Source organism: Cetorhinus maximus, chromosome 16 (assembly GCF_964194155.1).
Source record: "Cetorhinus maximus chromosome 16, sCetMax3.hap1.1, whole genome shotgun sequence".
Lineage (NCBI taxonomy): Eukaryota > Metazoa > Chordata > Chondrichthyes > Lamniformes > Cetorhinidae > Cetorhinus > Cetorhinus maximus.
The window spans coordinates 63,421,272-63,446,791 of record NC_135894.1 but is presented as its reverse complement, the minus strand read 5'-3'; the positions used below and the strand labels follow the sequence as shown (position 1 = coordinate 63,446,791).

The following is a 25,520-nucleotide window of genomic DNA, read 5'->3' as shown; positions in this document are numbered from 1 at the left end:
AGCCCTGGCTTGACAACACTTGCTCTCTGAACATTGTACAGTAAAAATAAAAGTGTCACACTGTGCTTAAGATGGGTGGTACTGACACGTTGCTGAGCCTTTAGGAAGAAACCCATTTGAGAATGAACCTAGTGATCTAAAAAGTAAGTGAATTATAGAAAGATTGTAGAATCAAATACAATGACATTACTGTTTCTAATGGTGATTTTGTATCCTTGTCTGTGCTTAAGCACTGCAGCATGTCTAACAAGACCACTTCCAGAGCTGTCAATTCCCCTCTGAGAATTTGGACCAATATAACATTCTTGTAACTTTGCATAAGGTGCAAAGAAAAAGATCAATTTGCATGAAATTTGTGATCTAGAAGTTGTATTATAAGGGTGTGTACAACATTCTATAGCCTTTACAGAACAATTCAAATCTTTAGTTGTCGGTTTTCACATGAACTTTACAAAATTCTGATTTACAATGCTCCTGGTACTTTGGATTAACCATTATTATGGAGCTAAAGTCACAACAGGCAATTTCCTGGAGATTTCCATTCAATAGAATGTCTTGTAAAGGCTTCTATTTGCATGAATTCTGTAAATCTTATTCTTTGTTGTAAACCCCACATGGGATCTTCTCAGATGTCTGCTGAAAATCCAAATGGATTATAGCCCTCCATCCTCAGTGAACTCAGATGCCCTTTATATATTTGTCAGATGCATTTTGTTGCCTCCAAGTTTATACTGGTTCTCTCCAGCCCTTTCTGTCTCTTTCTGCCCTGCCTGTCTCTCTTCCTCACAGTCCTTCCATTTTGGTGGTTGGCATTTTGTTCAATTCATAATTTTATATCCCAAACTTACAACTGACCATTCAATTATATCATTTACATCATTTGCCTGTCTCTCTACTGTCATGTCAGTTTGACTCAATTAGTAGCACTCTCATCTCTGAGCTAAAAGGTTATGGGTTTAAATTCTACTTTAGAACTTGAGCACAGAGACTAGGCTCATGCTCCCATGGTGTATATAGCAGCGCTGCACTGTTGGAGGTAATGTTCTTCAAAACAAATTTTCAACAAAGGTCCCGTATACATCATCTGATGCATTTGGTGGACAATATGATCCCATGAAACAAGCTAAATAAGGTCTGTGTGTTTTCAAAGAAGATCTGGGAGTATAGTGGGAAACATTATTCCCTTAACCTACAACAAAAACTCATTAACTGTTCATTGCTGTTCAGGATGAATTTACAAGTCATTTCTGAAGTGTAGTAAATCGTTATATCAATGGATGTGTTTCTTTTTCTGCAACAACTTTTTTAGACAGCAGCAATCTCAAAAGCTTTATTTTGTGCCTTGAATAATATGTCCACACTATCAATTTCCTGATCTTAATTAGCCTCATTACTTCACTCTTGTGCTAATTCAGGAACTCCTTCATTCAGCTACTTTCTTGTCCAGCTAATTTCTAGTGTGTCTACAGCATCCCCACACAAATGTCTTCCATTTCCATGATACATCAAAGTCCAGTTTATGCACTTCTAAAATGTGTTGACCAGTCATAAGGAAGTCATCATTCAATTATTACCAGCTTAATTTTATAGTCGCAAGGAAACTCAAACTTAAATATCTCTCTTGCAGTTGATATCCTTTATGCAATTTCCCTGTTAGCCTTCCGGTGTTATTAGATTACCCAAGTAAATAATTTTGAAGCTGTTTGATCTATTTACATATTGTTTTTGTGTGATCACCATTCATTTTGGTTTCTTCACATTCATTTTTGATCTGCCTTTTGAAATTTACCGTTTTAAGTAACCATTGTAATATTTCTATGTATCTGTAGTCAGACACATAACATCAATTTGGATTGGTTAGCAATTATTTTGAACTCAATTTCCATTGCTGATCACTGTTCTCACATCCTCCCTCATCTTCAGAGGATCACAGAAGGCAATCTGCAGAATGCAATCCTAAACCTCCACTATCAATGTCAGGTTAAAAGGCTATAACTTAGTCGTTTGACAGTTTGGAACTTGAGTATTGCTGAGAAAAGACATTTTGCTAAAGTTTTTTGTCTTACACTCATCAGGACAATCTCAAGAATACCAATGTCAGGGGAAGCAACAATTTTATACCCTGGAAGCGCAAGGCATCTCAAAAATTTGAGCAAAGGTAAAACTAGCTGTTTCATGCTGCTTCTGTGCAGTAACAAAATGAGTGATATTCGCCATTAACAGGATGCTCCTGTCAAGTCAAAAAGATGTTCTGCCTGTCACACAAATGGGTAATGTGGTATATGAATTTCAGTGCCAGTGTGATGCTAGGTTCGTAGGCCGTATGTCCCAAAGACTGGCAGATCATAACAAACAGTATGTCCCTTCCGCTGTTCACAACGGGCAAGGTACAGACCATACTCAACCAGCCCGTGTTTGCAAAACTCAAAATACAGTGCCCAACATTAGATGTGATTCCGCGATTGGATAATATTTGTTGAACAATCCTCAATGTGCTAAAAATTATGCTGATAACCAATTTAAGGTTGTCAGTCGGGCTCGCAATGTGGCACATTCGTGTGTACTGGAAGCTACATATATTAATACACAGGACCCTGGTCTTTGCAGACAGAAAGAACATGTACACACGTTGCACCTGTTTCAGCTAAACAAAATAAGTGACAATCATTCACTGGTTCATTTCTCAGGGCAACGCGTTGACCAGTCAGCGTCAAGCTGCCTGGTTAAATTGCAAACAATGATTGTCAGTTAGCTGCCAGTCATCATTAACTTGTGCATTCTCCATGGCAACACCTCTACCAATCAGAGTCCACTTGCCAACCAATCAGCATTCTCTTCTCATACAGCATAAAGTTGTTGCTTCCCCTGACATTGGTATCCTTGCAATTCCCTGATGAGTGCAAGATGAAAAGCTTCGACAAATTGTCTTTGTTCAGCAAGGCTATAATTTCCACCTTTAAGCCCCTTAGCTATAATAGGGATTTTCATTGCTGTAATGATTTCTGGGGCCTAATTTGTCATCTAAATGGTTAAAAACTATTGATAGCCCTGCCAAAGTGGCAGTGTACTAACAGCTATCAATTTTCCTGGGTTAGTACGTTTGCATAATTACCTACAGGTCCAAATGGAATTTGGGCAAGTGTGGGGAGCATACTATTGGTGGGAACTTAAATATATTTGTAAGTGAAATTTAAAAGGGTGGCAACAATTACAGGGAATGTCACAATTGGTTGACAAACAATTTTAAAAGACTGCAGAAAAGTTTAAAAGGCAGCTCAACCCAATATCAGCCACTGTCAGGAGCATAAGAAGTGGCAGACAAACATTAAGGAAAAGGAACTCCTATGTGTAAGTGATTGTCCAAACCAGATGCCCCTGTTTGATGGCTGCTAATGTCGAGTGGTGTTGCTTAACACTTCGTTGCAGCACTTCCATAAATTTGTCTTCAGCTGCCGACATGGAGGCGGAGGAGACTTGAAGCCACAGCTGTTTGGGGTGCTAACCCTATGTATATGGTAGCAATAAGATCCTTACAGTGGTAGTTACAGCTCTGCATTTCTGCTGATCCAGATCCTGTGAAGACAGTTACCCTTAGCCATTGTCAGGTAGTTGCAACAATACCCACACCCAGTTTGACACTCCTCGCTGTGCAGCTTCTTCAGCTGGGTTTGAGAAATAACTCCAGTGGGGATTTGTGCCACTCCATAATCATTGAGAAAATGTCAAGTGCCCATGTTAAGCCTCAGATGATAAAGAATGCAAAGAACACAATCCACAATTTAGCTACAAGCACTTTTCACCTTAATTACCTGGGTCTGCATGATACTCTCTGTAGCCACAGTATCGCTGTTTTGTCTAGAGTTGATGCGTTTCCTTCTCTTTTTAAGCACAACGTAAATACGCACATAAACCATCAACGTAACAAAAAATGGCAAGTAGAAGGACACAATGGACGAATACACAACAAAATCTGGATTGGATATCGAACATAATCTGGGGTCATCTGCAAATTGAATAATGGTAGAAAATCAGAAGTTTTATTAATTCATTAAATGTTATTTTCTAATGTAGCACAAGCTTGTCTGTTAAAGTTACTGACATACAATTCAAGACGATATAATAATGAAGTTATTGCCCAAAACTGGACAGTTCTTATATTATTTCATATTCAAAGCCAGGCAAACTATTCTCTTTGTAGCTACTAATATTTTATGTGATGCAAATATTTGCCAAATTGACAATGAAAAGAGCTGCAATCTACCGCAACCAGTGATCTCTATTGTTCTTTATTGGCACAGAATCAAAGTGCTAATGTATGCTGTAACCACAGTAAATGCTAGCTGTTCAGCCAATAAAAATTCCTGTAGAGCTTAAATTGGCATATACCCGTTGAGCTGAATGGCTTATTTTTGCACTGTAAAATTCTATGTATCTATCGAAAAGTTGATCTGATCACATTATAGATTGAGTAACACGTGTGTCACAGCCAAACAGTACATGGAAGTGTTTGTTATTGCATGTTTCAAGCAGACCTTTGCACCAATGAAATTTAGCAACACAATTCAATATAGAGAAATAACAATATCTGTGTTTATATCACATTTTATGTCAACATGTCTGAAGCCCTTTATACAATTAGCTCCTTTTGAAGAACCTTTGACTGGTGTCAAATATAGCAGCCATTTTTCATCTGCTATGACTCAAAAATTGCCACGAGATAAATAACCAATTAACATGTCCTTTTAGTGATATTGGTCAAGGGATGGATATTGGTTCAGGCAACAGAAGGACTCCCCGCTCTTCAAACAGTGCATCCAAGAAAGGACGAAATTGTCCCAGATTTGCACTAAGTTCGGTAGCGGGTGAGTAAAACGACATTTTGCCTACCGGCCGCAATGGTGGCTTTTCACGCCGCATCATCCCAAACCCGTAGCATTAATTATGTGTCCCCGGGAAACATGACATTTTGATAGCGGGCGGGCTCTCATTTGCCCACCATGCCATCACCTCACCACTTCATCACGCCAGGAGCCACATTTAAAGTGCAGCTGCATGCACACCTCTCAGTGCTTCCAGGCCAGGACTGCTGCAAAGAAGACAGGATGGCTCTGAAAGGCAAAAAGACTGCAGCCCCCTGCTTCAGTGTCGCATCCCTCCTGCGCCTTTTGAATGCTGTGGAGGCCCGCCGTGATGTCCTTGCTCTGGCTGCAGGACGGGCAGCTGCATCACCAGTCCAACATGGGAGATGGTGGCAGAGGTGGTCAGCACCAATTCCCTGAAAAAGAGAAAAAACACCCAGTGCCGCTACAGGATGAAAGATCTCATCCATTCCGCCAGAGTAAGTCACTCTTCTCATCACTCTCAACTCACACATTCACAAATCCATGACACATCCACAGGGATCTCACACCTCAAGGGACAACACCACTAACTCTCACACACACCCTCACATCTCCATCAGGCTCATGTCCTCTCGACCTTGCGTCCTCATCCTGTTCATGCCGCAAACATTCCACGTGATGCCACGCATCCTGCTCACACTCTCTCCACCTGTTTCCATGCAGGAGAAGTCTGCTCACAACTGCAGGAAGAGATCCCAGACCAGGGGTGGAGTGTCCCAAATTTGGCCCCTCACTCACTTTGAGGAACGTGCCATCGCACTGACTGATGAGGACATGGACTGTGCCTACAGTGACGGTGAGGTCAGCGCCGAACACTCTTGTGAGGATCCTGCACCACATCATCCCTCTCTCAATGTAAATGTGAATGCTCTCTCTCTTGCTTTTGACTCTGCTGCCATGCACTAATTATCTCTACTTTGGTTCACAGGGAGCTCTGCCAAGTGACTGACACCCACAGCCAGCCAGTCCCTCGGCTACATCCATGTCCTCACCTCCAGCCAAGAGGTCTCCTCCTCCATTGAAGAGCTGGAAATAAGCAGCCTGGAAGACCCATCACAGCGCTTACCCACACCTTCCACCAGTGCAGTGACATACACCTTGGTGGGACCTACATCTAGAGGAGGCTCGGGTTCACAATCTAGTGGTCACCACATGAATGCATGTCCACAGCAGAAGGAGACAGGTTCGGCCAAGCTCCCAGGCAGGCAGAAGACTACCGGGGATCAGGTATTTGTGAGGTCCAATTCAGATGACGAGCCTCTGGATTTGGCCTTCCAATTCATCCTGGAGAGCCAGCAGAAGGTGTGGGAACATTATGCAGAGCTGTTGGAAGTCTCAACAGAGTGGCTCACAAGTCAGAGGAGTGAATCCGCCTGCTCACTGATGAAGTAGTGCCCACATGTGCGTGTATGATGGTCTCCATGGGGAGGATGGCAGATGCCATGGAGACCCTGGTCCAGCAGAATGCAGAGATGAGTGCAGACCTGCACTCTATTGCGGGAGCCATAGGTGAGTTTCTGCTGTGGGAACGTGAGAGGGAAACAGGGCACCTCAGCATCCCTCCAGGTGCTCCTTCCCCTCAAGGAGACAGGCTGGGGCCCCCCCGGGTACCCGAAGGGAGGAGGAGCAACAACTTGACACCCCTGGCTCACCCACCTAGTAATCTCAGAGGCTGTCCTCTCCCTCCGAGTCCCCTTTGCCTGTGAGCCCCTCAACCTCGTCCTCTGTCACTGCAGTGGGAGCAGCCGGCCCACGAGTGATTCTGGAGAGAGAAGTGTGTGTGTGGCAGGGCCTTTCGGAGCCTCTCCCATGCATAGGGATCCTTCACGTTTCATACTCACCTCGATGTTCTGAGAATTTAAATGTTGCCTGCTAGGGTTCACTGTCCATCTGAGCTGACCTGCATCTCCACCCACCCACTGATCACACACCCATGCAGCACCTGATCTCACCCACCACAACTCTCCTTTCACTTTTGATTTTGGCAGTGTGGTCTGGATTCACTTTCTCGTAAACTCCCCCTTCTTTTCCCTCCCCCAGTCACCCACTTTCTTTCCCCCATCGTTGTTGAGCCCCCCCCCAACCCCAGCATCACTTTTCACCTCCCCGTGACCTACCAGCCACAACCCTTTTCCTTCGGGGATGTCCAGGTGAACGTGTACGTTCCCTTCCTTCCTGAAAATCCCACTCCCATCCATATTTATCTCCCCGATCTCCTCCTTCCCACCCCAGGGTCCATGTCTGCCTCTGAGTTCCCACCAACCACCCTCACTGTCCCTTCTACCACTACCGTCAAACCCTCACCCTCCCACCCTACAGTCTCATTTTGCCATTGGTCATCCTCACCATTCCCTTGTTCCATGCCCACCCTCAGTTCAATCCCAGGAGGGAATCATGGACACACTAGACCCCTCCCTTGCACGTGCACCTGGACACCCCTCCTCTGGATGTCTTCCCCCACTTGGAACACCTTCCCACCCCTGGACTCCTCCCATTTTGGTCTGCACCCACCCCCCCCCAGACTCCACCCCTGCTTAGTCCTCCCCACTTCCTGACTCCTTCCCCACCCTTACCTCATCCTGCAGCCTTACTTTCTCCACTCTTCACTCCTTCCTCCCCATGGACTCCCTTCCCTCTCCGCACTCCTTCCCACCTTCAAACTCCTTCCCTTACACTTTCCACCCCCCCTTACACCTACCTCCCCAAGTTGCCGTCTTCTCTCGTTACCCCTCCTCCCTCCGTACTCTCTCCCCATGACACCTTCATTCCCCCGCCCTCCCAACCTCACCCCAATCTCTTCCTCTCCCAGTCAATCCTCACCCTCTCTGGTACATCTTCCTCTCCCAAACCCAGCTGGACCTTCCTCTCCAACCACTCGACCATCATCCGTTGTGAGCAGACCCTCAACGGTAACTTTCCAACTTCCATGAGCCACTTCTCAGCAGAATCATGTCCATGAGAATCCACCAAGCATGCCACGGATGTTCCTCCAGTGTGCCCTTGCTGTCGGGCTCCAGCATCTTCTGCTCCTCGGATGCCTGCAAGCCCCGGCGGTAAGTCCCAACTTCTGCATGTCACACTTGTCAATATATGTTCTGCAGCGACGTGCAATCACACTGACGCGGATGGACAATCCAGGGGAGGGGGATAATTCTGGCAGGCTGGCATTGCAATGTTATGCGGATATATTACAATGAGGTTCCTGACGTCCGTGGGAAACACGGCCCGCCATTGATGGGCTGAGCAGATGATCACAAACTGGTTTCATGACATCATGAAGCCGGTTTTTGGCCTTCTTGCCATATTGTCCACTCACGCCGCCAAGCACACCCGATGCTAGCAGGCACAGACGATTCCGCCCTAAGAAACTGGAATACACAAATGGGATCTCAACATAACCTTACCATATCCTCAAAAATGTTGTTCAATAAAACTTTTATTATTTATTTAATTTTTTGGTTGATTATTTTTCAAATTGTTGAGTAGTCACAAAACATGTTAAATTTCTAATGGTTCCTCCCATTGAATAGTTTTTAACCATGTAATTATATCACTGTAAAAATAACAGCACTTCTTATTCTCTTAAAGCACATTTTTCAATTACCTTTACAAAAACATCTACGTTCTAGGTGGGTATATTCATGTAGAAACCATGAGAGAGTGGTCCTGGTTTGGCTCATTGCAGCTACTGCTATACATGCTAATGTAAAGTCACTTTCCTATCTATCAGGGGAGAAAATGGTTTCTGTCTCAGCTCTGCAATTAAGGTAGCCATGACTGCATTTCAGATATGCAGATATGGCTGAACAATTAACATTACTGGTAAAGGCCTTACCTCCAGTGTCCTCAGATCTAGTGCCCATCTAAAAATAAACAGTGTCAATGACCTGGTGCTACCAATGCACCTCTATTCAAACACCTCAATACACCTTGGTCTGGATATTTACTGGGACAGGATTTCCAAGCTGGCGGAGGAACAGTCCAGAAGAGGTCATGGCCAAGGAGCGGGTGGATTTTCTGTCAGCTAGGGTAGAGAATAGGAGGGGTGAAGGGTCGGCACAACATAGTTTAGAGGGTCAGGGTGTCATCATGGAGAATGGAAGAGAGATTGGAGGCAGAGATGAGGATCGGTGATCATGTAGGAAGTCAGTGATCACAGTGAGGGGGGTCCAATTGACTGGAGTGGAAAACTGGTAGACTTGGTGAGCTGGGGGGAAGTACTGCTGCCCCTCCTAGCCCACAAGCTGTGCTGGAAAGACTCTTCCACACAGCAGTCCTCGCATACCTTTAGCTTCTAGGTTTCCCAAGGCCCAGAAAGTCAGCCGCTTACGGTTAAAGTAGGAACACAAAATAAACTCTGAGGCACACCATCTCATCAAACTATTCAAAGGAGCTACACACCTCCTTGATGTGGGTTGGTTGACTGCACCCCCAACACCACCATCCCTTCCCCCTCCCCACCCACCTCTGTTAAACTAGTAATGAGTGGGTTCAAGATGGGTTGGGTTGTATTTGAGATTTTTAACATTTGCACATCCTACCTAACCCCAAACTACCAAGATTTAAAGGACTGAATTATGGAAAAAACAGTGTCCCAACAGCCTTTGACCCGGGGTATGGGATAGTGGCCTCAAATACAGGACAATCTCATAAAATAAGGGACCCTGCCCCAAACCCACCATTCTTGGGAGTTAAAATTTCCCCATTTATTTTTGTCTTTGTGACTATACCATTGTTAGTCTGTCTGAAACTTTAAGTCAAGTTAAGTATTTCAGGAATTGAAATACACAGCCCCAGTGCTGTTTCCCCTGGATGTTGTTTATTCCTCCTTTGTTTCCTAATTTAACTGTTGCTGTTCCTCCTCTGTTTTAATGGACCCAGTTGGAAGCCATCCTTGTTGTCTTTCTATCAGGAAGCTCACCTCAATGGCTGCTGCTACCTCCATTACTATTCCTCCTGCCGCCCCTGCCTCCCACCAACCCCCCCCTCCCCACCCTCACCCCATCACCCAGACCTTATAACTCTTTGTTAAATTTTAAAAAAGCACAATTAATTTTCTATTGAAGAAAATCCTACAGAGGACTTGTCCTGCATTCCTGTAAACATTAGATCTATTTACCTCTCTTAGCCTGATCTTTCTTTTGCAGAGAGAACAGGAGGTTCAAAAATTTGTTTTTGCATCATGGCAACTTTTACTTTTCCCATTAATCGACAGAAGTTTTGCACCGTATTAAGCTGAAAGAAAACAAACCCTAGAAATCAATGCTCCTATGAAATTCCTTTGTCTGGCATATAATACAGTATTGAGAGTGCTTGTTTAAAATTCCTTTACCTGAAGTAGCAGGTAAAGGAATGTGAATTAAGCATTCATCGGTTACCATCAACAACACTCATTTCCAGACTTAGGTGTTTGATTAAATAAAGAGGCATGAGATTGTCTTTCGCTTCAGTGCTATGCGCAACCTTGCACCTCATGTTTACAACCTAATCACTCTTCAAGTGGACATTTCATTGTGATTATGAGCCAGACCTCAATCAATATCATTTGGTGGCTTGTTTCATGTCTGAGTTTGGACCAGTGTTGATTAAATTACTCTGGATGTCTGAACTGAGGCCACTTTAATCATTGTTACTGTTTTTCAAATGTGAAAAGATTATTTCCTGAAAAATCTTTTGTACCTGTTGTATTGAAACCAAACAGGAGAGGACAAGACACTGCAAACGACAATATCCACACAATAGTGATCATTATAGTCACCCGTCTCCTGGAGCTGTAATTTGTGTTATATTGGATTGGCATCACTACAGCAGTGTACCTTAAACCAAGAGAAAATAAGATTTTACCACCAGATTATAAAAACAATTGCTATGCAGACAAAGAAATACAAACCTTCAGTAAAATCACACCAAATGGCCTCCGTGGAGTGGTATTCGCCTTGGGGGTAACTCACATAAGCTCTTAATGCTATCGATATATTGGTGATATAATAATTACTTTAGGAGATTTGGGCCAGGGGAGTTGTGCAGGAGATAGCCACATCACTTAACCCAATTTAAATTCGGCCCAGGGGACAACTGGCCCTCTTTAAAGGGAACTGGTGTTTACTTTTTTGGAGGAGAATGCATGTACATTTTTTTTTGATTTGAGGCTGTAGTCTTGAAGATGCATTTTAATCTGTTTACTGTCCCAAAACAGCAGATAAATCAGAAGGGTATTCAGGCGATAGAATCCTATGCTGCTGGCAAAGTGTTCCCATCATATCCGTGAGGAATCAAACCTTTTTCTTTCATATGTTTGGTGACTCTTTTCCAATTTCCTGACTTTATTCTCTCGAATTAAAATTCTTGACCAAACCCCAAGGTATCACTGCAGATTGTATCTACTGTACTAGTTACATCCTCCAAAACTCTAATAGATTTGTCAAACATTATTTCTCTTTTGTAAAACCACGTCGACTCTGATCATTCTACGATATTCTAAATGCATTGATAACACTTCTTATTCCAGCATTTTCCCGATGACTGATGTCAGACTAACTGACCAGTAGTTCCCTGTTTTCAATCTCCCTCCTTTCTTGAATAGAGGTACCATATATGCTAAACTGCAATCTGCTGGGACTGCTCCATAATCCATGAAAGTTTGGACAAAGATATAGTGCATTCAATATCCCTGCAGCTACCTCTTGTAAAACGTTATGATGTAAGCCATCAGGTCCTGAAGCCTTTGTCAGTTTTTATTTCCTTAAGTTTCTCTAATAGGTTTTCTCTGTTGATGATAATAACCTTAAGTTCCTCACTCTTATTAGTCCCTTGGTTCTCCTCTATTTCTGGTACCTGCATGTAATTTATTTCTACAGTGGATGCAGATACTTTACCATGAAGATTGGCACTTTACACCAGAACTGAGGAAAATGCTAAAGTTGAAGCTACTCAATAAATCAATGACTGCAACAGAGTCATCACATGGATTATCATTTTTAACGTTGGAAAATGTCGTTAGTACTATTCCTGACCTTTAAAACACTTCAAAATATATTAGGGACAGACTTACCTATCAATACTGATAGCACAAAGGTTTAAAATACTTGCTGTGCACATCATGACATCCAGCATCACAAAAATGTTGCAGATTGTTCGACTGAACCTCCAATCCCCGACCACCTGTGGGAGACAAGGCTCCTTTGTCATTTCTCAACAAAGGTTTTGGGAAGATATTGAAAGAAGCCTCTAAAGAGAAATGGATGGATACCAAAAGTGAATCGAATAGTACAAAACAAAAACAAAAATGCCTGGAAAAACTCAGCAGGTCTGGCAGCATCTGCGGAGAGGAGCACAGTTAACGTTTCCAGTCCGAATGACCCTTCAACAGAACTAAGGAAAAATAGAAAAGAGGTGAAATATCAGCTGGTTTAAGGGGGGTGTGGGACAAGTAGAGCTGGATAGGGGGCCAGTGATAGGTGGAGATAACCAAAAGATGTCACAGACAAAAGGACAAAGAGGTGTTGAAGGTGGTGATATTTTCTAAGGAACGTGCTAATTAAGGGTAGAAAGCAGGACAAGCAAGGTACAGATAGCCCTAGTGGGGGTGGGGTGGGGTGAAGGAATCTCGCATCTGTTCTGATGATGCCACTTTCAAAAACAGTTCCTCTGACATGTCTTCCTTCTTCCTTAACCGAGGTTTTCCACCCACGGTGGTTGACAGGGCCCTCAACCGTGTCCGGCCTATCTCCCGCGCATCCGCCCTCACACTTTCCTCTCCCTCCCAGAAACATGATAGGGTCCCCCTTGTCCTCACTTATCACCCCATCAGCCTCCGCATTCAAAGGATCATCCTCCGCCATTTCCGACAACTCCAGCATGATGCCACCACCAAACATATCTTCCCTTCACCCTCCCGGCGGCATTCCGCAGGGATCATTCCCTCCGGGACACCCTGGTCCACTCCTTCATCACCCCCTTCACCTCAACCCCCTCCCACGGCACCTTCCCATGCAACCGCAGAAGGTGTAACACCTGGCCCTTCACTTCCCCTCTCCTCACCATCCAAGGGCCCAAACACTCCTTTCAAGTGAAGCAGCATTTCACTTGCACTTCCTTCAATTTAGTCTTCTGCATTCGTTGCTCCCAATGCGGTTTCCTCTACATTGGAGAGACCAAACGCAGACTGGGTGACCGCTTTGCAGAACACCTTCGGTCTGTCCGCAAGCATTACCCAGACCTTCCTGTCGCTTGCCATTTCAACACTCCACCCTGCTCTCATGCCCACATGTCCGTCCTTGGCCTGCTGCATTGTTCCAGTGAAGCTCAATGCAAACTGGAGGAACAGTACCTCATCTTCCGACTAGGCACTTTACAGCCTTCCGGACTGAATATTGAGTTCAACAATTTTAGATCATGAACTCTCTCCTCCATCCCCACTCCCTTTCCGATTCCCCCCCTTTTTTTCCAATAATATATATAGATTTTTCTTTTCCCACCTATTTCCATTATTTTTAAATGTATTTCCATCCATTGTTTTATCTCTACCTTTTAGACTTTTTCGATTCCTTCACCCCACCCCACCCCCACTAGGGCTATCTGTAGCTTGCTTGTCCTCCTTTCTACCCTTAATTAGCACATTCCTTAGATAATATCACCACCTTCAACACATCTTTGCCTTTTTGTCTGTGACATCTTTTGGTTATCTCCACCTATCACTGGCCCTTTATCCAGCTCTACATGTCCCAACTCCCCTTAAACCAGACTATATTTCACCTCTTTTCTATTTTTACTTAGTTCTGTTGAAGGGTCATTCGGACTGGAAACGTTAACTGTGCTCCTCTCCACCGATGCTGCCAGACCTGCTGAGTTTTTCCAGGTATTTTTGTTTTTGTTTTGGATTTCCAGCATCCGCAGTTTTTTGCTTTTATCAAATAGTACAAGAACATGGCAGACTTATATGTTTCTGGTACTGACTTTCCTACATGCTGTTGATAATATATGAATGATATGTAAAAGCATAGTCTTCAAAAGGCAGCTGTACAATTGAAGGATATCGATATAGTCCCCCTCTTCTTCTCCTCTGTGCATAGCAGTATGAGACAACCCATTTCCCCATTGTTTTTACATGTAGCAAATTGTCCCCTCAATTTTTTTCTACAACAAAGTCCATTTTTACGTGGACACCTTAAGAGTCTGACTCACAATTTTCTACCAGAACTGGCTAGCTGCGATAAAGGTTAGCCACTCTACTCCCATTGGACTACTGGATGTCAGCCTGGTACTCAGAGACCAGAAGTCTTTTCTCCACTCACCAGGATTCCCTATAATGATACTTGACCCTTAATCTGTTGACTCAGAGGCAAGAATGTTACCACAGAGCCGAGGCTCATTGCATTGATACAGTTGTGATATGAAAAAATAAGAGTTCAAGTTGATTCATGACCTACTGCAGAATTTGAAGTCCAGATTCCACGTTGAAATTTTAGTATAGGGCTGAGGAAATGCTGCAGAGTCAGAGAGTCAGAAGAGTTTTCTTTTGGATGAGAGGTTAAACTCACAACCTTCTGCTTGTTCATCGACTCCCTAAACCTTTCTGCCTCTCTATCTTTCTTTCCTACTTAAAGACATGCTTTAAAACCTACCTCAAGCTTTTGGTTATCTGCCCTCAGTGCTTCTTTCAAGTGGTGTTCAACATGGAGGAGCACTAATTCATCAGCTGAAGGGGAGCAGTAGGTGATAATCAGCAGGAGGTTTCCTTGCCCATTATTGACCTGCGTGCCATGAGATTTCATGTGGCCCAATGTCAGTGCTGAGGGCTCCCAGGGCCACACCCTCCCAATTATATTTCACTGTACTACCACCTCTGATGCCAGTGGGACAGGACGTAGCAAGGGATGGTAATGGAGGAGTTTGGGACATTGACTGAAAGATATGATTTTGTGAGTAAGACTATGTTAGGCCTTGCATGACTGCTCGCCACATCTCGGTATAGGTTCCCAGATGTTATAGAGGTGGACTTTGCATGCAGGGTCAGCTGGGCTTGGTGTGCCTTTGTCATGTCTGAATCCAAAGCCTAGGTTAAAAGGATAATTTACAGAAGATGCCTGGAATAACTACTTGACACAAGAGTGATCAATCATGGAATGATCTTTGGGTAGGATGGTGAAGGTGAAAACATTAGACTAATTTAAGATACCATTAATGGGTATGGGGACACTGTAAATATATTTCTTTGGATGGATGGGCCTCCCATATTATTCCTGTAATCTGGCGATTCTTGAGACTGTGTGGCACCAGTTACTAAATAATACAACAATTGATGACAGTGATAGATTGTATAAGAAATGTTGATATAGAAATTGTGTCTTGGCTGAGTTATATTTGGTGAAATTGTTAATTTGACCGTTAAATCATTCAGCAAAAACAACTCAAATACCCAAAAGAGATTACAAGGCGTGGTTGTTAAATTACACTGCAACACAGAGACATATTAATTAACCTTAAGTTTACAGTACTTCATTCACAGAATCACAAAATCACAGAATTTTAATGGCACAGTAGGAGGCCGTTCAGCCCATCATGTCTGCACTGGCTCTCCAAATGAGCATTATGACCTATTGCCCTGCCTTTTCCCCTTACTCCTGCATATTGTTTTTATTCAAATAATCATCTAATGCTCTCTTGAATGCCTCGATTGAACTTGAGTCCGCCACACTTCCAGGCAGTGCATTCCAGATCCGAACCACTCATTGTGTGAAAAAGTTTTTTCTCAGGTCACATTTGCTTCTTTTGCAAAACACTTTAAATCTGTGCCCTCTCGTTCTTGATCCTTTTACGAGTGGGAACAACTTCTCCCTATCTACTCTGTCCAACTCCATCATGATTTTCAACATCTCTATCAAATCTTTCTCTTAGCCTTCTTCTCTCCAAGGAGAACAGTCCCAAACTCACCAATCTATCTTCATAACTGAAGTTTCTCATCCCTGGAACCATTCTCGTAAACCTCTTCTGCTCTCTCAAATGTCCTTCCTATAATATGGTGCCCAAAACTGTACACAATACTCCAGCTGAGGTCTAATGAGTGTCGTATAGATTCAGCATAATATCCTTGCTCTTGCACCCTGTGCCCCTATTAATAAAGTTCAGGATATTATATGCTTTATTGATTGCTCTATCCACCTATCGTGCTACCATCAATGATCTATGCATATATACACCCAGGTCTTTCTGCTCTTGTACCCCTTCCAAAATTTCACCCCTTATTTTATATTGTCTGTTCATGTCCTTCCTACCAAAATGCATCACCTCACACTTCTCCACATTGAACTTCATCTGCCACATATCTGTCCACTCTGCCAACTTGTCTATATCCTTTTGAAGTTCTACACTGTCCATTTCACAGTTTACAACACTCCCAAGCTTTGTATCATCTGGAAACTTTGAAATTGTCCCCTGCACACCAAGGTCTAGACCATTAATATATATCAGAAAAAGCAAGGGTCTCAATACTGACCCTTGGGGAACTCCATTACAAACCTTCCTCTAGCCCGAAAAATATCCATTGACCATTATTCTCTGCCTCTTATGTTTCAGCCAATTTTGTATCCAAATTGCTACTGTCCTTTTTATTTCATGGGCAATAACTTTTGTCACAAGTCTGTTGTGTGGCACTGTATCAAATGCCTTTCGAAAGTCCATGTACACCACATCAACAGCATTGCCCTCATCGACCTTTTCCTTTACCTCTTCAAAAAACTCCAGCAAGTTAGTTAAACACGATTTCCCCTTTAGAAATCCATGCTGGCTCTTCCTTATCAACCCATATTTTTCCATGTGACTACTATTTCTATCCTGTATAATTGTTTCTAGAATCCTGCCCACCACTGAAGTTAAATTGACTGGTCTGTAATTGCTGGGCTTATCCTTGCAACATTTTTAAACAAGGGTGTAATGTTTGCAATTCTCCAGTCCTCTGGTACCTCCCATGAGTCTACAGAAGACTGAAAGATTATAGCCGATGCTCCTGCAATTTCTACTCTCACTTCCTTCAATATCCTTGAATATATCTCGTCCGGTCCTGGTGCCTTGTCAACTGTAAGTACCGACAGTCTATTCAACACTTTCTCCTTATCAATTTTGAACCCTTCTAGTGACAAAGTTTCCTCGTCTGTCACCATGGCCTGGGTAGCATCTGCCTCCTTGGTAATGATGGATGCAAAGTATTTATACCTCAGCCATGGCCCCTTCGTCCATGCGTAAACCCGCTTTTAGGTCCCTTATCAACTCTACTCCTCCTTTTACCACCCTTTAACTATTTATATGCCTACAGAAGACTTTGGGATTCCCCTTTATGTTGGCTGCCAGTCTTTTCTCATAATCCCTCTTTGCTTCACTAATATGCTTTTTCACCTCCCCTCTGAACCTTCTGTATTCCTCTTGGTTCTCTATTGTATTTTCTATTGTACCTGACACCTGTCGTAAGCACACTTTTTCTTTCTATCTTAATTTCTATCTCCTTTTTCATCCAGGAAGCTTTGGATTTGTTTGCCCTACCTTTCCCCTTTGATGGAATATACCTTGACTGTGCCTGAACCAATTCTTTTTTGAAGGTAGCCCATTGTTCAGCTACAGTTTTTCCCACCAATCTTTTATTCCAGTCTATCTGGCCCAGCTCCGCTCTTGCCCCATCGAAGTCAGCTCTCGTCCAGTTACTTATTCTTACTCTGAATTGCCTATCATCCTTTTCCATCATCATCCTAAAATGTACAGTACAATGATCACTGTGTCCTAAATGTTCCCCACTGACACTTGGATCTGCTTGGCCCACTCATTTCCAAGGACCAGGTTCCACAGTACTTCTTTTCTTGTTGGATTGGACACATACTGCTGTAGAAAATTTTCCTGAACACAATCTAGGAATTTTTGGTCTCTTGAGCCTTTACACTACCACTGTCCCAGTCTACATTCAGGTAATTAAAGTCCCCCATTATAACTACTCTATAATGCTTGCATCTCTATGTAATTTCCCTGCAGATTTGTTCTTCTACATCCTTCTCACTAGTTGGCGGCCTATAGACTACACCAAGCAATGTTAATGCAGCCTATTTGTTCCTTAGTTCGAGCCAAACTGATTCTGTCCTTGAACCCTTTGGGATGTCCTCATTCTCCAGCACTGCAATGCTCTCCTTAACCAACACCACCACCCCTCCTCCTTTCCTTCCTTTCCTACCTTTCTGAACACCTTGTACACAATTTTGCCCTTCCTTGAACCAGGCCTCTGCTTTTGCCACCACATTATATTCCCACATGGCAATCTGCATCTGTAACTCCCCAATCTTATTTACCATACTCCGTGCTTTCACATACATGCATAGTAACCCTGATTTAGATTTTGTTACTTTCTCCCTCACCCTGACATAACCTATTAACTTACTATTCTCTATATTAGTGCTATCTGTCCTTCCCAGTATTTTGTGCACCCTGGTATTCCTCTCTAATATTTTCTCTTAGTTCCCACACCCCTGCTGAGTTAGTTTAAAGCCCTCCCAACAGCACTAGCAAAATGCCCTGCAAGGAACTCAGTCCCAGCTCTGTTCAGGTGCAACCTGTCCGGCTTGTAGAGGTGCCATCTCCCCCAGAGCCAGTCCCAGCGTCCCCGGAATCTAAAGTCCTCCCTCCTGCACCATCTTTCCAACCACACAGTCACATGCCTTATTCTCCTATTTCTGTACTTGCTGAAATGTGGTACTGGGAATGATCCGGAGATTACTACATTTGAGGTCCTGCTTGCTAATTTTCTACCTAGCTCCCTAAATTCTGATTGCAGGATCACATCCCCCTTCCTACCTACGTCATTGGTACCAATGTGGACCACGACCTCTGGCTGTTCACCCTCCTCCAGAAGAATGTGCTGCAGCTGCTCTGTGACATCCTTGACCCCGGCACCAGGGAGACAACATACCATCCTGGAGTCACGATCTACGGCCACAGAAATGCCTGTCTGCTCCCCTAACCAATGAACCCCGTATCACTATTGCTCTTTCTTTCTTCTTCCTTCCCACCTGTACAGCCGAGCCACTCGTGATGCCACAAACTTGGCTCTGACTGCACTTCTCTGAAGAACCAACAGCCTCACCAGCTTCCAAAACGGAAAACCGATTTGTGAGCAGGAGCCCAGGGGACTCCTGCACTACCTGCCTACTTCTCTTGGACTGCCTGGTGGTCACCCATTCCCTCTGTCTCCAGGCCCTTAAGCTGCGTTGTGACCACTTCTCTGAACGTGCTACCCACGTAGCTCTCAGCCTCGCGGTGACTCCAGCCGCCGCTTGAGCTTTGAAAGCCGGTGCTCAAGTTTCTGCAGCTGGCAGCACTTCCTGCACATATGGCCGTCTAGACCGGTAGCGTCTATGACTTCGCACATATTACAGGTCATGCATTCCACTCCACTGAGCTGCACTGCCATGTCTTAACTCTACTTCCCTTATGTTAACTTTATTCTATTTTGGATTATTTATTTTACTTTAGTTTATTGGCCCTAAATTTCCCTTATTCCTGGTGCTTCTCAGTTAAATCCAAGTACAGCAACTTGTTTAAACATATTACACTTTTCTAATTTACTCACCAGGTCCTACTTACCAAGGCCGCTGCTTTTCTTTCTGAGGAAAGGTAGAACAAGGAGCACCTCCTCCCTCCTCACTGAACTCCCTCACTCACCTCTGCTCTCGAACTGTCGCCATTTCTTGCGCTGTTTTTATTGCTCTTTGCTCTCTTCTGGGTGCTGCTGACTGCCTGCCCCAGGGTCCTCCTCTCACCCTCTCCTCTAGGTGCTGCTGACTGCTTGTCCCAGAGTCCTCCTCTCACACTCTAGGTGCTGCTGATTGCTTGTCCCAGGGTCCTCTTCTTGCACTCGTCTCGTCTAGCACTCCCCTCCTCTTGCACTCTCACATAGGAACATTTGAAAACACACTGTACTAACAAGCTGGAGTTGGCTGTGTGCCCGCCGAAATGTCAACGGCCTATTAAGGCCATTAAAAAAGTAATTAACCTGGTTAAGAATGTTGCCCGTCCAAACTTAAGGTTGGCGGGCAGGCGAAGAGCCTGAGTGGCCTTGGCGTTTATCAGGAAACCTCATCTATGGGCAGGATAAGTTTTCCTGAAGCTTTTATAAAATAATTAAATAAATTTTCCAAACTTCACAAACGTGTCCCAGCTCATGTGACACTGTCACATGAGGGGAAATGTTTAAATACATTTTTACTTCATTTATTAAGAGGTTTTATAATCCATTCAATCTCCCAGAGGCAGCTCCATGCCTCTGGGGGATTGCTGCACTCTATTGCGCACATGCACGAAAGAGCGCAGGCCCTGACTCTCCCTCCTCCCCCCACCCACACAGTTAGCGCTGAATGCTATTGGCTGCGCGTTATGCTGGCCAGGCCTTAATTGCCCTGCCTGTGTAAAATGGCGGCACGCAGCCGATTGTGGGCAACCGTCGGCTCCATGCCCGCCCCCACCTGCTCCCGCCCAGCCCACCCGCCCACCACAGGAAAAACTCTCCCCATAGAGTCATAGAGTTATACAGCACAGAAACAGGCCCTTCTTTCTTCCTATAAGATCCACAACAGAGCTATTTAAATCTCAATCCCTGTCCTTAATCTGTATCTTTGAATATTTTTCCTCTTGAAAACTTTATCTAGCTCCCTCTTCCATAGTTGACTCAGCTTCAATAGGCACTTGTGGTAATGCATTCCATACACTAATAACATGTTGCGTGAAAAAATCTCTTTTAGCCTCCTTTTTATCCTTCCAGTACTAATCCCAAGCCTCTATCGTTTTATTACTGATTCACCTACCAATGGAAATAAGCTTTCTCTATTCAACTTCTTAAACCCTTTCATACTTTAAGCACTTCAATTAAATCCTCCCTTGACCTTCTCTGTTCCAGTCAATGAAGCCTATGCTTAAAACTTTCTAATCAGTAATAAGGCAGCATAAATTTAAAGTTAGAACAAGAAGTATAAAAGGAAGACTAGAAGAGACTTTTCAAATTATTAGAATATAGAATGCATTATTACAAATGGCCTTTGGAACTTAGTCAACCATAGCGTTTAAGAGTGAATCAGACAAACACTTAAGGGAAAATATTCAAAGATATGGAGGAAGAGCAAGGAAATGGAATTAAAATATCAGTGAAGGCTAAAAGCTCCCATTGTATTTCATGCTGCTTTTTAATAACTCATTGAATTGGTAGCTGTATTTTTCTATAATATTCATTAAAAGGAGGGTCTTCTGGAAATGCTAAAGATGAAAGCCTTCACTATACTATCTGATTTGACACTGATTCTATAGTCTTCTCAGATTGTGACCCAGACCACGCTGTGTAGCTGGTGGCACTGCTGGTGCTGGAAATGTTTATTCTTTTGAAGAGTCTTGTTTTATCTCACCAGCCTAGCTTTGTCTATTCCAGGTATTGAACCCTGTGTTCTTCGCTCAACGTCTGTTCTGTTTTGCAGGATATTGTTCAGCAGTGACAGGAATCATCAGATTATGCCAGCTGATTGTTTTTACAAAATCTCACATCAGGACGGTGTCAGATATTGCCTTTCGAAGGTTGCTACATGATGGTTCTACAGGCCAAGGACAACTACAGTTCTGAATATCTCCTATTTCACATTCGCTAAAAGAACAAAATTGAGATAGCAGGCCCTTTGTTCCCAGAGTTCCAACTTCCTCTTTTCAAGTTTTGCCAAAATGATTTATTTTGATAAGACAACAGAAGTCCCTCGCTCTGTGCCACTTCCAGTTTGTTGATGCCCGCATCTCTTACGAGGAAATACTAAATTAACTACTGAGTAATTCTTTTTAGCCATAATTCCATTTGAGTAATTAAAATATTTAGACCTTGAAATGTAGGCACTTAAAGTAGGGGTCACCAGTTTTTTTACTTGAAGACACTTCTTAAAAAACTTTGCCTAAAAGAAAACCATAAACAGGAAAATTTGGCATTTTTAAACCAAGTACGCGGTCAATTGCCAAGTGTCTGTAGTAGAATGCATAATTTGCATATGTATTGCATTTATGCATCAATAAAAAAAAACAAAATTGAAATAAACCTAACATTTTTTGCATCTTTTTTCATTTGTATCTCCAGCATATACATGTGCAGGTTTTCTGTGTCAATTTGCATGAATTATGCGTCAGTATGTTCAAAAAGAAAATGTAAAAATGGTGAATGACATTAATTTAATGGAAAAACAGCACGCTTCCTCTTTGAATAAAAGTGTAATAAGAAATTTGCATGTAAAAAGGAAAGGATGGTATTTTTGTCTTTGAGTTTTTATAACAGATCTTATAATGAATTGATTTTTTTACTATAATTTATCAGTAAAGTTCAGCTGGATTGAATGCAGCCCATTGTGGCAGGAAACATGGCATCCAGGCCCACCTAACCATGGGAGAGGTCCCACGTCAGTCTCCTGGGCCAGAATTTTCTCGTCGGCGTGTGGGGGTGGGCGAGCATCCGGATGTTACCGCGCGCCATCGTGATATTTCGGCGGGTGGGCGCGTGATGATCTCCAATGCGTGCCCGCCATTAATTAACAAGCCATTCTTAAGTCCTTGAGGCAGCAATTGTCGGAGGTTTATCAGGGTCCCGTGCGATTTTCAGGTCATTGCACGGGTGCAACGGGCAGGCGGGTAGGACACATTTGTATAAACCTCATCCACGGGCAGGATAAGAGGGGTGAGTGGGGTCGCAAGTGTTATTTCTCAGACATTTAATTGTGAAAGTTACTGCTACCTGCCTGTGTGAGCAGGAATACTTCAAAATTCTTCATAGCTGCTCGGGCAGGAGCAGCAGGTCAGGACTCTGAGTCCACATCATTTCTGGGGCCTTGCTGGTTTCAGGAAGCCTTCCCTTAGCTTGGGAATGGGAGTTGTGCTCTCCACTGGAGGCACCGCCTCTGAGGAGGAAGGGAGGGCCAGAAGGGGAGGAGGCCAGGAGTCCACATTCAGCCTCCAGGGGAGCCACCTTTGGGAGGAGAGGCGCAGGCACAAGGTGCGCAGGACCAACAGGAAGCCCAAAGTGGAAGGGGCCGCAGAAGATGCCACTATCCTGCTGCCAGGGTATACAGGCGGCGAAGCAGCTACCTCAATATGTCAGAGGTGCAGTGCCAAAGGAGGCTCCATCTGTCAAGGGAGACAGTCACCTCCATCTGTCAGATGATAGGCCCTGAGATCTGCGCCAACTATATGGGTGGGCACCCCATGCCAGTGGCACTGAAAGTCATGGCAGCCCTCAGCTTCGATGCCTCTGGCTCTTTCCAGGGGTCAGTGGGTGATCTTTGCGGAATCTCCCAATCAGCTGTCCACACTTGTGTCAAGCAGGTGACAGACGCTCTGTTCAGACGGGCATTGACCTTCATCCACCTCCGCTGGGATGAGGCCAGCCAGTCACAGCGAGCAGAGGCTTTGCAGCCATTGCTGGCTTCCCCTGTGTCCAGGGTGCTATAGACTGCACACATGTGGCCATCAAGGCGCCAGCAGGTGAGCCCGGTGCCTTCGCCAACAGGAAGGGCTTCCACTCCACGAACGTGCAGATAGTGTGTGATCACAGGATGCTGATTCTGCAATTCTGTGCAAGGTACCTAGGCAGCTCCCATGATGCCTACATCCTCAGACACTCCCAGGTGCCGAGGCTCTTCAGTGCTCCAACAGAAGCAAAAATTGCTGGAAAAACTCAGCAGGTCTGACGGCATCTGTGGAGAGAAAGACAGAGTTAACGTCTTTCTGTCTTTCTCTCCATAGATGCTGTCAGACCTGCTGAGTTTTTCCAGCAATTTTTATTTTTGTTTCAGGTTTCCAGCAACCGCAGTATTTTGCTTTTATCTTCAGTGCTCCAGCCCGGCTGGATGGATGGCTGCTGGGTGACCAGGGCTATTCCCTCAGAAGGTGGCCCTTGACTCCTCTCCCCATGCTGAGCAGCGGTACAATAGGAGCCACGCCTCCACAAGGGCTGTGGTAGAGAGAACCATTGATCTTCTCAAGATGTGCTTCCGATGCCTGGACCGTTCAGGTGGCGCACTCCAGTACCCCCCAGATCGTGTGTCGCTGATAGTGGTTGCATGCTGTGCTCTCCACAATCTGGTGCTGGAAAGGGGCGATGCAGTGGATGAGGAAGACATGGACGCAGTTGCTCCGGTTGCACACGATGAGTCCAGCAGTGAGTCCGAGGATGAGCGCGCACAGGAGAATGCTGAGGGGGTAGACGCTGACCTGGGCATACCCCAGGGAAGCAGGGACACCCGGGAGGCTTTAATCCAATGCACCTTCAGCTAGAACACCACAGAGGGACCTTCAACACAAGCCAGGGCTGCAGGCTGCATACTCGATACCTGAGTGCAAAATCTGCCTGGATAGGAACATTAACTAAAGGCCTTGTCAATAAAGCTCAATGTCACACAACTCACTCATAACTTCATGGGTAACCGTCCACCTGCAGAAGTAAGGAGTTACCATGAGCCTTGCTCACATATCAAAATTTAATGATGTAACAAAATGAAGCACAAAGAAAAATAATGACAAAGATGTTACGCATCACACCAAGTGGCCATGAACTAATAGGGGGGCAACATAAAAGCTCCAGTGAGAAATCCGTGGTGTGCCTAAGGTGCCTTAAGTTTACGTTTCTGGGTACTACGTCTATGTGCTGTCCCCTCGCTGGCACTGGCATCTGAGAGTCTGCTGACTCTGCTGTCCTGGTGGCCTCGATGACCTTGGTGGGCATCCTCTGGCCCGTGGAGCCTGTGCTGGCCCTGCCCGGGAGGGAGCGACCTGTTCCACAGCTGGCATCTCCCCAGTCACCGCAACATCATCAGATCCCACAGTTACTGGCAGAGTGGGGAGGAGCTGCTGTCCTTATCGGAGCGCCCTGAGAGGAGCCCGCAGAGACGACAGGCAGCTCTTGCGCCGACGTGAGTTCGCTTCGGACCTCCCTGCTCACCGTAGATGGATGGGCCTGAGCTGGGATATTTGGGGACCAATCCATCTCCCACACTGGCATTGACCAGCTGTGGCCACTGGCGCTGTGAGGGCTTGCAGGTCCGAGCGTAACCCCAAGAGGCTCTGATTGTTCTCCTCGAGGAGCCTCTCCACGAGAGTTGCCACTCTCTCCATGGAGGAAACATGACACTCGGCCATGAGGTTCATTGCATCAGTGATGCTCCACGTAGACTCCTCCAGCACGGGCACCATGCCATACATTGTCTCATGTATCTCCGCCAGATCATCCCACGGTCTGCACTTCAAGCGTCTGCTGCCTCATGGATGACTCTAGAGGCACATCATCAGCCACCAACTGAGCATGTGCCTGATCCCCTGCAGTCCTCCGACTGCCGGTGCCTTGGGCACGTTCTGTCTCCACCTGCACCTCAAGCAAGTGTGAATTGCCCTCATCGCTCTACCCTGGGACACTAGCCGATGATCTAATTCCCACCAAGGTGCTGATGCCTGCCTGGCTGAGATGGTGTGATGCTGGTGAGTCCAATTGTTCAGGGCCCTCAGGTGTGAGAGGTGGCCCCTCTGCCTCCTCCTCCCGGCCCTGCTCCGGTGATGCTGAAAGGAAGAACAAGGACATTTGAT

General features: G+C 44.8%; 1 protein-coding gene across 1 annotated transcript in view; it reads right to left on the bottom strand.

The window, feature by feature from the left end:
- drd3 (dopamine receptor D3) overlaps positions 1–25,520 on the bottom strand; it is an 86,917-nt gene that overhangs the window by 4,917 nt on the left and 56,480 nt on the right. Inside the window, exons 3-5 of the mRNA XM_078560451.1 lie at positions 11,953–12,062; positions 10,581–10,717; positions 3,810–4,003 (exon numbers count right to left, since the gene is read on the bottom strand). Of these exons, the coding sequence (XP_078416577.1) occupies positions 3,810–4,003; positions 10,581–10,717; positions 11,953–12,062 (441 nt within the window). The remainder of the gene's footprint in view (positions 1–3,809; positions 4,004–10,580; positions 10,718–11,952; positions 12,063–25,520) is intronic.